At 35.3% G+C, this 15737-nt stretch overlaps 1 protein-coding gene across 2 annotated transcripts; it reads right to left on the bottom strand.

Moving 5' to 3' along the window:
* Positions 1 to 163: 163 nt before the first annotated feature.
* On the bottom strand, positions 164 to 15320 carry setd1bb (SET domain containing 1B, histone lysine methyltransferase b). 2 transcript variants are annotated; one of them, XM_077222893.1, is made up of 19 exons: positions 15160 to 15320; positions 14895 to 15037; positions 14626 to 14724; positions 13849 to 14113; positions 13572 to 13693; positions 10412 to 11728; positions 9689 to 10258; positions 9423 to 9578; positions 8641 to 8728; positions 8251 to 8435; positions 8022 to 8109; positions 7204 to 7596; positions 6581 to 6799; positions 3940 to 5133; positions 3635 to 3783; positions 2813 to 2938; positions 1732 to 1851; positions 1455 to 1592; positions 164 to 1293 (listed from the first exon to the last, which is right to left on the bottom strand). In XM_077222893.1, exons 1-19 carry the CDS (start codon positions 15200 to 15202, stop codon positions 1120 to 1122), a joined length of 5589 nt encoding a protein of 1862 aa, XP_077079008.1. In that variant the 5' UTR covers positions 15203 to 15320; the 3' UTR covers positions 164 to 1119. The 2 variants fall into 2 exon arrangements, with proteins under 2 accessions (XP_077079008.1, XP_077079007.1); XM_077222892.1 differs by lacking the exons at positions 164 to 1293; positions 1455 to 1592; positions 1732 to 1851; positions 2813 to 2938; positions 3635 to 3783 and having other exon boundaries at positions 3872 to 5133; positions 7204 to 7503.
* Positions 15321 to 15737: the final 417 nt, after the last annotated feature.

Here is a 15737-nt window from a genome sequence, read left to right as displayed (position 1 = left end):
AGTCAAAGGATAAAAAATACAATGTTAAAGGCTTTAGAAGGCTAAGCAGTGTTCAACGGATAGCTGACTAACTGAGGCACCCATTTTAAGCACAAAACAAAAACTAAAAGTAATGAAATTAATTCAAAAACATAATTTTTGTCTTTACAATTAGTCTATAAAGTTTGATCGGCAGAAATTTTATTTTTAGAAAAATACACGTTTTTATTTTTATTTATATTTCACAATAAAACTCATGAAAGCATATTTAACTTGAATCCAATTCAAACCTTCCAACAATAAACATGATGAAAACTCAATTTAACCAGTGATGGCCTGTTGCTCTGCACATTTTCCAAATCTACACATGCAGAATATAAAATCTGAGTTTCTGGAGATGACATTAACTGCTAGTGTATTTTCATGTTAAACTTTCATTTGCTCCTGTGAAAAATGTCTGCGACAGTCAGGAATATGTTATGTCCTTGTGAATATTTAAAAATCCGTATTCCTAAAAGACTGCCCTAGTGAAAAATAAATATACTAAAATGTATTTGAAATACATTTATTTTATGCTAAGTATACTACAAATACATTTACATACTTATGTACTTAATATAAATACCCTGCAATTGTACTTTTAGTATACTATATTTGTATACTTAAGTCTGTTAAATTGGAAAAACTAACTTTGTACTTAATGCACTTTAGTTATCCAGAAATAGTGCTGAGTTCCAACTAAAGATATCCTTAAGTATATTTGATTCTGTATTTGATACTTTATGCACACTTTAAATATCTTGCATTTAAAGACTGATATTATACAGAGATCTCTTTTATATCACTATATCACTAATACATCACAATTATCACTAATAGTGATGTTAAAACACATTTTAAGCTTAATATTAAGTAATGTGCATTGTGCAAAAAAGAAGCACTCCAAATAAAGTTGAATTATAATATTCATATCAGTAAGTCTCAAGCGATATGTCGGTGAATATTTCAATGGATTTGTAGTATACTTAGTATGAAATAAATGTATTTTAAATACAGAGGTTTGTTCTATATGAATAAGTTCATGTACAGTCTGAAACTTGTTTACTGCTAATACTTTGAAATTGTGCGGATAGTCCTTGTCTAGTTGAGGGTTCCTCTACAGTTCTCTGCAGCACACAGGCAGGGGATCTTCTCATCCTCAATAGGGAATTTGTAATCGTAAGTGATCTCTTCATTTACACCAATAGGTTGCCGAGAGTAGATGACTATCTTCTTCTGAGCTTCTACAGCGATGACTTTGGCATAGCAGTTCGGCTATGGAAGGAAAAACACATAAATTAAACCAGTAAGCACAAAATGTTAAAAATGGAAATTAATGAAATTCATAGCAATCACTAAACAACAAAAGGAAACAATTACTAGGCATATTGACAATTTATTATGAATTAATGACTTAAAAATGTTTCTGGTCGTACATTGCAACTGTGATTGATGAATCTTGCCAGATTACCGCACTTGGTTGCATCAATTATTGTGTCCTGGTCTACCCGGAAAAGATAGCTGCTTCCAATACCCTCGTTTTCATAGCGCCTTTCACGCATGTCCGCTATCACCTACAGACAGGATTTGGGACATGATAATAATATACAAATACATTTGTGATCATCAATTTACAGCATGAAAAAGGCCGTCACTGATGTTTATACTCAGAAATGTCTGCTGAAATCTTATTTTGTGTATTGTGTATCTCACCTGCCGAATGGTCTGGCCTACATATTCAATTATCAATTCATCTGCAGCAATAGGTTCCTCTGCAAACAGCCCCCAGTCATGAATACGACTCTTGCCAAAACGCAGCTTCTTCTTACGGAACTGTAAAGAGGGAAATATATTTGTGCTCCATGTTGACCATACTGAAAAATACAAAACTGGTCTGTTGGACTGGACTCTTAAGTCACATTCACACCAAGAACGATAACCATAAAAACGTACAAGTCTCAATTCTACTTAAAAACTATAAGTTTATTAACATTCATTTTCACACCAATGCACAATATCGTTCTGCACAGCAAAAAAAGTCTTTCTCTGTATTTTTGCCTTGTTTTCCAGTACAAATATAAACATTTACATGAGAAGCAAAATTACATGAAAGTATCGTTCCTCTGTGTCATTTTTGGTATAGTTGTGGTGTGGACTACCGTATCCACATTGAATTAGAACGATTATTAAAACTTTATAATTATTGTATATGGTATCTTGTTTCCGCCACAGAATAAAAAGTGAGATAAAAGGTAATTGTGAATTGCGATCTCGCAATTCTGACTTTTTCTCAGAATTGTGTGATATAAACTTGCAATTGTGAGTTACAAAGTCAGGATTGCGTAATATAAAGTCAGAATTGCGAGTTATAAAGTCAGAATTGTGAAATATAAACCTACAATTCTGAGAAAAAAAAGTAATTTCTGTTCCTCTGAATTGGACTTTATAACTTACAATTGCTAGTCTATATTTCACAAAATGTTAGAAAAGAAGTCGGAATTGCGAGTTATAAAGTCAGAATTGTGAGATATAGACATGTTTTACAAGTTTATATCACAATTCTGACTTTATAATTTGCAGTTGTGAGTTTATATCATGCAATTCTGACATCATAACTCACAATTGCGAGTTCATATCTCTAACGAGTTCATATCTCTGCGAGTTCATATCTCTAACGAGTTCATATCTCTGCGAGTTCATATCTCTAACCAGAAAAAAAGGAGGTTTTTGTGTTTCTGGTTGCTCTAGCATCTAATATGCTGTGTTATGCTGTTGTTGGGACAGCCGGCCTCACCTTGAGCTGGTTGAATTTGAGGAGGTCACTGTCACAGCTGAATGAGGACAACAAGCGACGCTGTTCAGCTCTGAGTTCTGAACCTGATCTGGATGAAGTTGGAATCTGAGCTGGCACACTCTTTCCCTGCATAGATCAGAACATAATTCTCAAATTACTCTCAATTACTTTTAAACGTAAAACTTGGTATTGGATTTTAAACTGCACCCACTTGTGGATGCATGAAGGTTTTGACTAACTTTGTCAAATTACACAACACACCTGGTTATGTCTCTACATGCTGGCCATGGTAGAATAAAACAGCTTTCTCTAGGTCATTGATATTATTATTATTGAGTCTTCATTTAATACCTCAAAGTAAAACTCTGTTATATCCCTATAACCCAATATAAACCAAAGTTATATATCCCTCAAAGTAAAACCTTTTTGTAGTGAAAAAAAGTAATTAGTGCACCTTAAATCACGACATGCAAAAGCACACATAGAAACACATGAAGCAGAGAAATAATTGACAGGGATGAAGTCTTTAAACATGTTTACAACTGAATAGCAACCGTCATAAATGTTAGCAGTCAAATAAATGTTTTTCTTTCCAGTGGTATTATTGTATCTTTTATTTGCTATTATAGTATTTATAAATATTTTGATTTTATATTAGTTTATTCAGTCATTTACTGTTAGTTTTTGTGTTTTATATAGCTTTAATTTATCATTTTCCTCTTAATATTTCATATTTTATTATGTTTATTATATTTCAAAAACTTAAATGAGTTTTAATGATTTTAGTTTTAGTTAACAATAACAACACTGTTTCTTTCTCACCTGATTATCTACAACAAACTCATCACAGAGATATCGCAGCTTTTCCCTCTTGCTGATGAAGTAATATCCCTCACTACGTGCACAACCTGTCATGTGATTCCTGATCCCATCCAGCCAACTTCTTGGCCTTTCGTCAGGACTGCTGGTTGGTGCAGCAGAGTCAAGGAACAAACATCAGAGCAATGTGCATTTGGGAAAAAAAATTTGACACAATGTTGCATGGCACAATCCACTGGATACAAATTACATTATCAAGTTTTTTTGAGTATGACATGTTTACATGTGTATTATGTGTTTAAGGATATGAGGATGTGGGATCCAGCGTGTTCTCCTCAACCAATCACATTCTTTATCCTGCACCACAAGCCTCTCATAGGTGGCCTTTAGGTGCCTGATCTCTTCCTCATTCACTCCTTTAGTCCACACAGCATGGACGACCAACTTTTCTCTTCTCTCAGAGCGTGGAGAGAAGATGAGGTGACGTCTGGATGATGATTCTCTCCATTTTCTCCATAAACATGACGACTCCTGAACCCTTTGATTCTCATTTAGTTTACAATTGTCTTCTTGCAAACGCTTCTGTCTGTGAGATTCTGGTAGTGTTTGTTCTGTCCTGATATCTGAGACACAATCCAAATGCCCCAAAACCTGATTTGAAGAAGATTTTGTTGTCACATTGTTCACTTGTAAGGACGAATGAGTATTTATATTTGGGCATTGTCTTCTCCTTTGTAATTCAATCATTCGTTTCCTCATTTTAAGCCGTGCTCGTCGCCTTTTCAAGCGCGCCGAGTCCAAACACTCAGCTTGACGTGAGGGGATATGGCGGTTATGTTGTTCATGCCCATTATCTATACTAAAATTGTTAGTTTGTGCATCTTGTGCAAAACCAGAGTTGTGATGATGGAGTCCACTAGCCCACAGCTCTCTGTGCTGAACGTTTCTCTCTCCGTGGTTTAGAACAGGTGGAGATGGAGACATGTCTCTCCCAGGAGTCCTCGGGATCATGCTGTCAGCACATGGAGACAGAATGGAGTTAGAGGGGCTTCCCATTCTTTGTAAAGCCTCTTGCAGTAATCCCGCTGGTGTTATTCCCTCAGAGTGATAAATGTGGGCAGGACCATTGAAGCAGCCTGGTGTTTTTGGAGTTTCCTCATACGCTGGGTATAAGAAAGAAAGAGGAGGACAGTGGAAAAGGGGCGAGGAGGGAAGTTCCTGGATGCCTGTGGGAGAGGGAGGATGTGGTAATGGCGTAGGAGGTCCTGGAGGTAGAATATGACCCTCAGCCTCCTCCATTTCCAGACATCCACCAGGTGTGTGTGGCAGCTCCAACTCCTCAACTGCAGGAGGAGAAAATCTACGCCCAAGCTCCATTTCAGGGTCACTGTCAGACAAAGATCCAGTAGGTGTGATGGGTCTTAGGTTCTCAGAATCCTCCAGTGTTTCTGTAATAACTCTCTGGTCCTCTGAATCTGTAGAATATTGTGTCTCCAAATCATCTGAAAGCAGAAAGATCCATGAATTTTGGAATTAACAACTTGTTATTTATTTTTTTGATTATTTATTTGTTTAGTCTGATATTCCAAATATACAAATCGTCGCTGTTGGGCGGAAACCTCGTATTTTGTTCCCCCCTCCCCCACCCCCCATACATCATTACTATTGGTCATATTTTACATCTGTCCATGGGTTATGCAAATATTTAACCAATGAAAAGTATTAAAAAGAGTTTGTGACTAATCCTCTAACTCCATTAGATCCTCAAACTGTCAGTCAACCTTCATAACTCCACCCAGCCTCTATCGAGAATGAAGTGCTGCACATATTTTGGACCGTCTCTGATCGTTTGCAATGCAAGGGTAAATAATGAACTGGTTCTTTGAATAAGTAAAGTATTTTTACTCAATAAACACTTTATATTCTGTATATATAGGCTAATGTTTTATGCATTTGAGAAGAGGAGAAGAGTGTCTTAGTCTAGCATTTGTCTTCGAGACATTGCCAATACTATCTTAAATAGCCTTAAAAAAGCACTTTGTCTTTAATGACATTTTGTCCATATGCCAGAAAAAATTGAGTGCCCACATAGCTAACATTAAACTTTATCAACTGTAAAACGTAATGTGATGCACTTACTTTCTCAGACACAGACGTTCTAATGACGGACAAAACACGCACATCCGAAATTTGCTGTTCAAAACCCTCTTAACTTCATTTGAGCTTGATTTTGGTAAAATGTTAATATTATGACACATGCAAGTGTCGGACCATACATAAAGCCACAATATTAACTTTGACAATACATTTTCAACAAAATATTTTTAATTATTAAAAAAATACAGCTTTATCATTTCCTGAAAAATTACTTTCAGTTTTGTATTTACTTTTTATGCGAACCACACTTTTAGGGCTTGTTTTATTTTATTTGCGTGTTCACACTTGAGTTTACAAGAACTAACAAACCTTTTTCAGTAACATAAAGTAATTTAAATCCCTCTACTTGAGTTTGCATAGGGCACATCTCCACTGTTTTTGACCAATTAATATATAATTAGCTAATAGTACCAATAGTATAAAATAATAATATTAATAATTATTATACTAATTATAATTGTGATTATTATTAAATAATAATACATTAAATAAGATAAGAAATATATTGTAATATTGTGCCTGTTGTACTATAAAATAAGAAATCGAGTATTTAATAAAAAATATATATTTTACTTTAACTGTAAAATTGCAAAATGTTTGTCTAAATTAAATTTTCAAATATTAAACCAGTGCTTTTATTTTGCTCGCTTTCAAAAAAAACATTAAATTTGTGTTTAGATATTTTCTGTAAAGTTGCTGTTGAAGAATGTGTATTGTAAATAATTGAAATTGAAAATGTGTTAGAAATGTGTGACGGATCAGTGAAGGCGATTTTTGATCAGTGAACATTACCTGACAGTCCTCTGTATGTAGGAGACGGTGGGCTTGGCAGCTCTGACTCCTGCTCTGAGAAGAATATCACTGGGTCTGGGAGCTTAAATTTGTTTGTTAAACAGTGTTTAACTGGGTCCTGTAAGGTGTATCTGAGAGGCTCAGATAGTTTCAGACCTTGCATGTAAACTCTTACGCTCAGTTCCTCTTCTCGATCTTCTGCTCTCCTTGGATTCAAATCTGCAAGAGCAGAAGCACAAATTGACATGAATTACAAATTGCATCAACACTGATGATATAGACATTTCTTAAATGTTCTGCTACACCAACTGAGGTCAGAAAACTATCTCTGACATACAGTAACTACAAGAAATTAAGAATTCTCAGAAACATCTACGTATGTAATGTACACTTCTATGTAATGTAAACTTCAAATAATAAACCACTAGTCTAAGAGTGGATATTTTTTATTCCTAAATGTCCAGTTCAAACTATAATTAAGTTATGACCTATAATCTCTAAAAAATAACAATATACAGATAATAAAAAGTATGTCTTTGTTATGCATGATGGTTTTGTTTTCATTTTGGAAACATGGAGGTTGATTTCTGATTTATGTGAAAACAGAAAGTCAATGAACTAACCAAACAAGTCATGGTCCACATCACTTTCAACTGAATCTGGAGCAGAAGGGGTCACAGGGGGCCCGAGATCTTCTTCCCAGTGTGTGAAAGACGAGTAAAATGGAGTGTGAATCATCTCTTGGTTTTCCTTATTATCCTCATCTGAAGAAATCCATATCTCTTCTTCTATTCTCCTGTCCTCATGTGGAGTTTCAGGAAAAGATCTTTCACCATCCAACTGATCTTCCTCCCCAGAAGAAAGACTGTCTGAGGAGTCGTCACTTCTGTCATCTGAGGAGTCAAAGACAGATCTAGAGGAAGCTGAGGAGTCAGAGACAGTTCTGGGAGAGACTAAGGAGTCGTATCCTTGGCTCTTAGAAGCAGACGAGTTTGAACTTGTATGGTTGATGGTATCTGGAGGATAAAAAGAGGACTATAAAAAAGTTGTCATACAAGATATAGAAAATATAATTATTTTAAAAATTTTAAATATATATATATATATAATATTTAACAATTTTAAAATAATTATTTTATATATATATATATATATATATATATAAATTGTTAAATATTATATATATATATATATATAAAATATTTAAATATTTTAAAATAATTATATTTTCTAATAAATAAATATATATATACACTACCGTAAGAAAGTTTGGGGTCAGTAAAAATGTATAATGTTTTTGAAAGTACTTTCAAAGTACTTTTTTTTACGTACTGCCTCAAACTTTTCAGCGGTAGTGTTTTATATTTGTATGTAAATGAAATATTATATTATATACATTATTATATCTAATATATAATTATTAACAGATATCAATGAAAACCTGAATCTGAGTAATCTTCATCGTCTATTACACAGGCATCACTCTTCTTATCATTATGTACTTCATCAGCTTTCATCTCATCACCCTCCTGAAAAACACAATAGACAACAATCAGTTATCAACTCTCCTAAATACAGTGTTATCTCCCAAGCAAACATCACAATTTCTGCTCAAAAATCAACATTTATTTTTATACGTGCATCTGTATTTCAAATAAGTGAAAGAGTACCTGAGCAGACACATCAACTTCCTTAGATTCTGGATCCTCCACCTTCTCAGAATTCTCTTCATCGTCTTCCTCCTCACTTTCTAACACCAGCGGCCTGGAATGCCTGCGTTTCACCATGGTCTCTTCACTGGCATTTTTGGTCATGTCCTCTCCAACATTATCTAGGGCTGTTTGCTGCTCTGGCTCTTTAGGAAATAAATGTTGATCATGTTTTTTTCAGTGTACAAGATCTGCTTAAACATTATACTGTGAGATATAATAAAAAGTCACAATTGAAAGATATGTCACATTGAAATAAAGTCAGTGAATTAATATCCATAGATCCATTTTCCACACTCAAAAATCAAGTGTTTTTCTAACTCCATGTGAAAAAGCCAATGCCAAACTGACCTTCTTCCTCAGTTTGTTCAAGACCAGGAGAAGGACAGATCCTTTTAACATCAGTGGGGGCCTGATCAAATGGATCCTTCCTTTTTAACTGAGCATAATGGGGAAAAAACAGAAAACAATGATTCTCAACCAGGCAGCCTCAGCAAACTTTCGAGGGGGCCTCAAGATGACTTACAATTATACAATATAATACAGAGCAATCCCTAAAGACAACTGAAAATCAAATTTTAAATACTTCTTATTTTAATTCACCCCTCCAACAACCCCAACACCTATCTATTTATTTTTATTTATTTTTCTTCGAAGAAGCATGGCTCCCAGGATCTTGAAAAACCTGGATAAACAAGGTAGCCTTATTTTTAAACTTATGATTTCTAGATTTGGAAAGGTTAGGTAAATTAATAAAATTGTGTAACTCCATGGTAATTGTTATAATGTATATTCATTCTTGTAGCCAAGTTGTAAAATATTTTATTGGGTAGAAACTGAGTAAAAAATTATTTTACAAATTCCGCATATCACTGGAAAATTCATGGGGCTGTTGAATGTTTTTGTAGACAATGGGGGGCATTGGTGTGAAACATTTTGAGAACCACCTCTTCATAATTCATTTCATTTATAATCCTCTTATAAATTTCCATTTCATTATAGGTGTTGTTTTTTATCCAAAAATAATAGTGCAAAGTGTTTAGCATGCCCAGCTCTACAGAAAACATACTAAATTAGTTCTTCTATATTCTCTCTCTCTATATATATATATATATGAAGTACCATATTTGTACCTTAAATGATGGTAGTTTAATGGCACCATGCAGACTCCTTTTTTTTCCTGTGCCCAATACAGAGCCTTCTCCCCCAACAGTCATTCTCAGGCATTGCTCCATCGCTTTAAGCTTGATGTCTTTATTTCCTCCTGATTTAACAGATGGGGCAGATACCTGGGGGCGCACAACATGATATATTTGAAAATAATGTTGAAATGGTAATGGAATTATAGATCGACTCTACACAGTTCATCACTGCAGTTGAAGTAAGAAACAAATCCCACCTTAGCTGCCTGTTCTTTGTCATCCCACCACTGATCAAACGCTTTGAAGGCCACAATCTCAATCATCCTCCGATGTATGTCTTTCTTTATGATAGCCCGCAGCTCTGCAGCAACAACAGCTAGAACTCCATCCATTGTGGCCTTTTGGCGCAAATCTTTCATAGGGACGTACCCCGGTGGGGGCACTGAATGGTCAAACCTGGGCATAGGGGGAGGAGGCCAAGGTGGTCTGAACCTTAACATAGTAGATGAACACCCAGCGGAAGGGTAAGATGGGCGATGAGTCATGAAATTGAAATGTGGAGAGAGGAAGGGGGGTGAGAATGAGGTTTGCCCTTGTGTTATTCTAGTAGGGATAGGAAGAGGTTTTGCACTACTCTGCCAGTTAGGTGATCTACAGAGTTTTGTCATATTAGGAGGTACAAGGGAGGGGTAGTGAGCAGATGGTGGTATAAGGATTGGATGTGGGGGCATTTGAGGAATTGGAGGGGGTAAAGAGCTCCTGTTAGTGCAGATCACTGGTATACTAGATGGCTGATCTGAAGTATCTTCATCTTCTTTTGGGGTGACCTAGGGAAGAGATTCATAATGATGTAAATGCTTAGGGTTGTCTGCCATTCAGAAATGAATTGAGAATTCCTTTTATATTTTAAATCAATTCCAGAATTTGAACTTAGGCAGAAAACAAAAGTAGATGGCAGTCTAGTTCTATCAATCACTTACAGTAGTGCTAGAGGATATCTTGGACAAAGGCTTCTTGAGTGATTGAAGTTCATGTTCATCTTTTGCCACATCACAGAGGGGATTGAAACTAGCATCCTCAAGGCTTTCTTTTGGATAAGAGTATGTTTTGAGATGAGAGCCAGTATTATTTGCACTAGATGATGTTTGGTCACAATTTAGGACAACATCTATGGAGCAAGAAGGAGAGTGGCTGGGATCATGCTCTTCAGTAGCAGTCTCTGAGTCTGAACTCTCTTGGTTCAAAAGGGGCAGAACTGGACTTCCAGCACTAAGAAGCATCTGGATGCGAGAGTCTAGGCTTTCAGGCTTTGATTCTGGAGCAGGAGATTCAGGAGAAGGACACTGCACTATGGAGTTTGAAAGATTTTCGGTGGTTTCAGAGGAAGGACACAGTTTTGGGGTATATGAGCGAGAAGATTGGGCTTGTGGTGGACAATAAGTTTGGTTCACCTCTTGAGTTTTGCAACATACTTGGGAAGCAATTCCATTGAAAATATTTTCTGAAGCATTTGCATTTATCTGCATATCAGAATGAATGTGAACATCCACTCCAATAGTCTTTTGCTGCAATTTTTCTTCAGCAACAGATCTGAAATTAACACTGAGGCCCTTGACTGAGCTAGTAAAGTTTTGGACTGTGAGCTTATCTGAATATGATGGTGTGGTTGGACTTTCCTGAAATTTATTAAAACGCACTTGATTGGCCATAGGTCCAGAGCGGTGGTGACCTCCTCTGTATACAGGTCTATGTATATAGTGGTGTTGTGGCCTACGGTTATATGCGTTTTGGTACTTGCTCTCAAGAGGTCTGACCCGGTGTCCTCCACGAACATGGTAACTAAGGTGAGAGTTGCGTCCTGGAGTTCTTTGCCTATTTGAGAAGCTACTGTTTTGCGAGGGAGCTCCACATAGCATCCAAAAGTTTTGCACAGCTCCTTGAATAATGCTAGGTTTATTTGAGACTGGTTGAGTCAAATGACCAGGCTGTTGGATTGAAATGTTTGGGATGGATTGCTGAATAAAAGGGACATTGAAGGCACTGGTTGTCAGCGCAGACTCATTTGGGGTCCTTTCACACTGAGATGGTGTGCCTGGTCTACTGTGGGTCATAGAAGGCGTGCAAGGCGTATCTTGGTATTGAGGGGTCTGCCAGAAGCTATTAGGTGTGTCCTGATGCATGCTGGAGTACGCAGTATCCATGGATAAAGGTGTAGAACAATCCAATGACGGAGAGCCATTACATATTGAGGATGATGATGATAGTGTGTACGACAGCTTCTTCAGTGGTTCACACTCCTGAAAGAATGAAAGAGATTTACAAGTGAACTAAAACAATTTAGACAAGTTTTAAGCTATTTTATGAAAACCTGAATTTGGATTGTCAAATGCACTTTCTGTATATTTTTTGAGAATCTCTTCTCTAGCCATTGTATGTCTCTTCTGAAACAGCAAAGTTTTATACCATAAATGTTAAAGGTTAAAACCAATATAATATAATATAATATAATATAATAACAAAAAGCCATCCCTCCACACAGCTATAGTAAATGTACTTAAGCCAGAGGGATTCAATTAAAGTTCCAAGAGGTCAGGTCTATTTATTTCCTTTCCAGCGGAAGTACGGTCAATACTTTTTTGGAATTGTTATATATATATATATATATATATATATATATATTACCAGTGGCCCTTTATTTTACAGTACATGCACTTGTGTATACAGTGTACTTACCTAAGAAAGTACTGGTTAAATAAAAAAATGTAAAATAAAGTGCTACCATATTTCCATCTGGGCAGCAGTAGTAGCCTACTTTGTAAAAGAAAAATATCTAAAAACAAAATAGTCATCAAAGATGAGGGTATTTGTAATGTTTAGGCAAGGACAAAAAGAGGTGAAAATCCAGTTGCAGCAGTATTTATTGAAAACGAAAACAAAGATAATCCAAATACAGGATCAAAACCAGGAACAGGAGCAGGAACATGAAATATAATTAAAAGAGAAGAAACTCAACAGCTTTACACAACATGCAAAAAAAACAAATGACAAACCAAGACTGAAACACAGGGGTATTTACACAGGAAGAAACAAGTTGATGAGTTGATGAGGTAACGAGACACACCTGGGTAGACTAATCAACAGGGAAAACTATAAGGAACTACAACATGGCACTCAAGACAGGAAGTAAAACAAAAATCCCAAAACCTGCACAGATCACATATGACAATATTGGGTCCCAAGAGCCAAAGCAGTGGCGTCTGAGAATTAAACAATATATATATTTATTTCATTAGTTGAGCCCAATTGGATTTGAATATTAAAAGGCAAGATTAGGTGTTGTATTAGGCTATTATTATTTTACATTTAGATACCTATGTATGGCACTAGTAATTCCAAAGTTTTAGTTGTCTTTTCTTGCCATTTACAAATAATTTTCCCAATTATAACATAGTTTATTATAAAATGCTCTTAGTATGCTAATTAATAGGCCTAATGCTAAATGTGGATAAAAAAAACATCGTCACAAACCTGGTTTAAACGGTCGGAGCCATATACTGTATGACAGATAAAAATAACTATATTTACTGCATTCTCGTTTTCTGAAGCGTTTTAGCGAAAGTATCCAAAAAAATTGTTGATAAAATAACAGAGAGAGAGAAGCAATGCGCATGGAACGGAAAGGGCTTGAATGAAACACGTTTGGCTTTAGATAAAAATATTAGATGAGCGCTTGTGGTGTGAACTGCTCCATTGTTTTGATGCGCTGCCCACTTTAATCTTTGGAAATGGTAAAACAGTGCTAGATATTTGTCTCACGGTCCGGTTGGAACCAAGCCGGGGTTCGGAACTTGACCGAGGTCCGCTATTTGAGGATTCCTGATTTCAGCTAATTATTTTACATCCCTTAAAGATCATTTTTTTTATAATAATAAATTAATAAATTATTAATAAATAATTAAATAATATTATTACTAAATAATACGTTTTTTCCTGAAATAACCTGTTTCAGCAAATGTGAAAAGAGATTAAATAATCACACATTTTTAAGGGTGCTGAAAGATGAGATAGCCTATCACAGATTAATAGGGGCCTGAGAAAGGGGGTGAGAAAGAAACGAAATGCCTATGGTCTTCTACTCACAGTGAAAGAGTCAGTGATGAAAGATGGTGACTGAGGTCCCCAGGCCTCTTCTCCAACAGGGAGAGTAAAAGGTGTATATAAACCACTAACAAGCATCTGGAAGTATCGGTTCCTCTGCACACCTAAAAACCAGTCAGTCAATAAAGATCATGAATTATATAAAATATGCAAATACAGTTAATGTGTCAGCATAGATATGTTAATGAAAACCTTTATTTGGAACTGATAAGCTAGTAAGAAAATAATAGAGAAGTAAGAGATGGAAAAATGTATTTACCTTTAGGGTCAAACTCCACATGAATGTTGTTTCCCATCACAGAAGTGTTGTGGAGGTTTTTTACTGCATTATTTGCTGCCTTTACATATTCAAAAATGACCTTTGCTATTCCTAAATGCTTCTTATTTTTCGGATTATATAAAACTTTCAAATCTTGAACCTCTCCAAAGTGTTTACACATTTCAGACAGGAATCCATCTCTAATGTTGTCATTAAGCCTTGCAAATGTCAACTCCTTCGGCGCTCCAACATAATGCTCATCAACCTAAAAAAGAGATTTATTGATATAATATGGCATTATTTTGTAAATCCTAGGCAATGTAAAACAAACATCAGATACACTCCGGATCTTTGTTTATTTACATGAATTGTATTGTATTTTTATATTTAAGTGTTTTTCCTCAGGTCAAATTCATCCCAAACATAATATGAATATACATTATCACAATTCTACTTTGTGATGTATAGTTCAATAAAAATATCTGCCTATAGGGATTTTTATTATTAGGTCAATAAAACTAGATAGAATTAAATAGATTAAATATATTAAAATAGGTTAAATAGGAAAACAACAGGTTAGTTTATCAATTAAAAATAAAACAGTAGCCTAATACATAGAACATTTTAAACGTGTTTTTCTCTTGGGCTCCAAACATAAAGAATGTCAGTATCAATAGAAAATAAGGGTTAAATATTTAGGCCTATCATTTTTAAAAGCGTTGCTTTTACTGTAGGCAAAACATTACACAATGCATTAATTTTGTATCTAATACTAACCTTGAATTTGGGGACCAGGAGATCTGTTTCTTTGAATTTTGTCCAAAAACGAGTAATTCTGGGATCTCGAACAACATCCACAGGGAAACATCCAGGATGCTGACAGACAACAATTTAGTAAGCTTCCATTGTACAATGAAAAAAATACAACTAGACTGTGTAAATATGATTTAAAAAAATAAAATAAAAATTACATAGGTCACTAAGTTTGATAACTAAGCAATATGTTAACGTTAGGCTATTGTTGTTCGCCTTGAAATGATACCCACCGGTGCGCTGAAGTGCTGTCCATCATATCGGTACAGTTTCTGACTTCCGCTGCTCAAATCCGGATCAATAATCAGTTTGTAACAACTCCAGTTTGGAGTTGCATCTTCTAGATGATCAAAACTACCGGTTTTTATTAATGTATCTAAATTGGAGAATCACAGCACACGATGAAAAGGACTGTTTCTACACAACGGAAGCTCTGAGTCATGAATATAAGTAGGCCTACTACATTAACACATATTTTGATACACCTTTATTTCTTACCGTTATCTTTCCGTTGACCCTCCTTTTCGACGCTTTCGAACATGATTCGCAGTCATTGTACAATGTTAGTAAATTTCTCTTTATAGGACGTTGATTAAAAACGATAGTTCCTGTAAATATCAGAAGGCTGTTGTCAGGAGTACACTGTAGGTCTTACGTGTCTCCCAAGAGAAGCAGCACATCACTGCTGCACAACAGGTGGGAGGAACCTGCCGCCACACCCGCATTGTCATCAGGACAGATACAAAAAAAAAAAAAATCACTGTGGATCTGCAGAATCCTGCTATATGAACAACACAAAATGTAACCAACACACACAAATTCTAACGAAATATCTGCTAGGTAAAATATTAGATAAAAATATTGCAATAATTATTAAGCATATAATTACCATTATTATAATATAACCATTCGTTATTTTGAAATACAGATTGTTTTTTTGTCTGTTTTTTGAAATACACATTGAGAGTTTATTGGCATGTTTGTTGGACACACTAGACTGTTCATATAATCCATATAATAATAATAGTATTAATAAACCTTTATATTTTTACAAAGTGAAAGAACAACTTCTACTA

Source organism: Siphateles boraxobius, unplaced genomic scaffold (genome assembly GCF_051911475.1).
Source record: "Siphateles boraxobius isolate OS27281-9 unplaced genomic scaffold, OSU_SipBor_1 9, whole genome shotgun sequence".
NCBI classification, from domain to species: Eukaryota; Metazoa; Chordata; class Actinopteri; order Cypriniformes; family Leuciscidae; genus Siphateles; species Siphateles boraxobius.
Note: the sequence above shows the minus strand (reverse complement) of the source record. Positions and strands in the feature narration are given on the sequence as shown.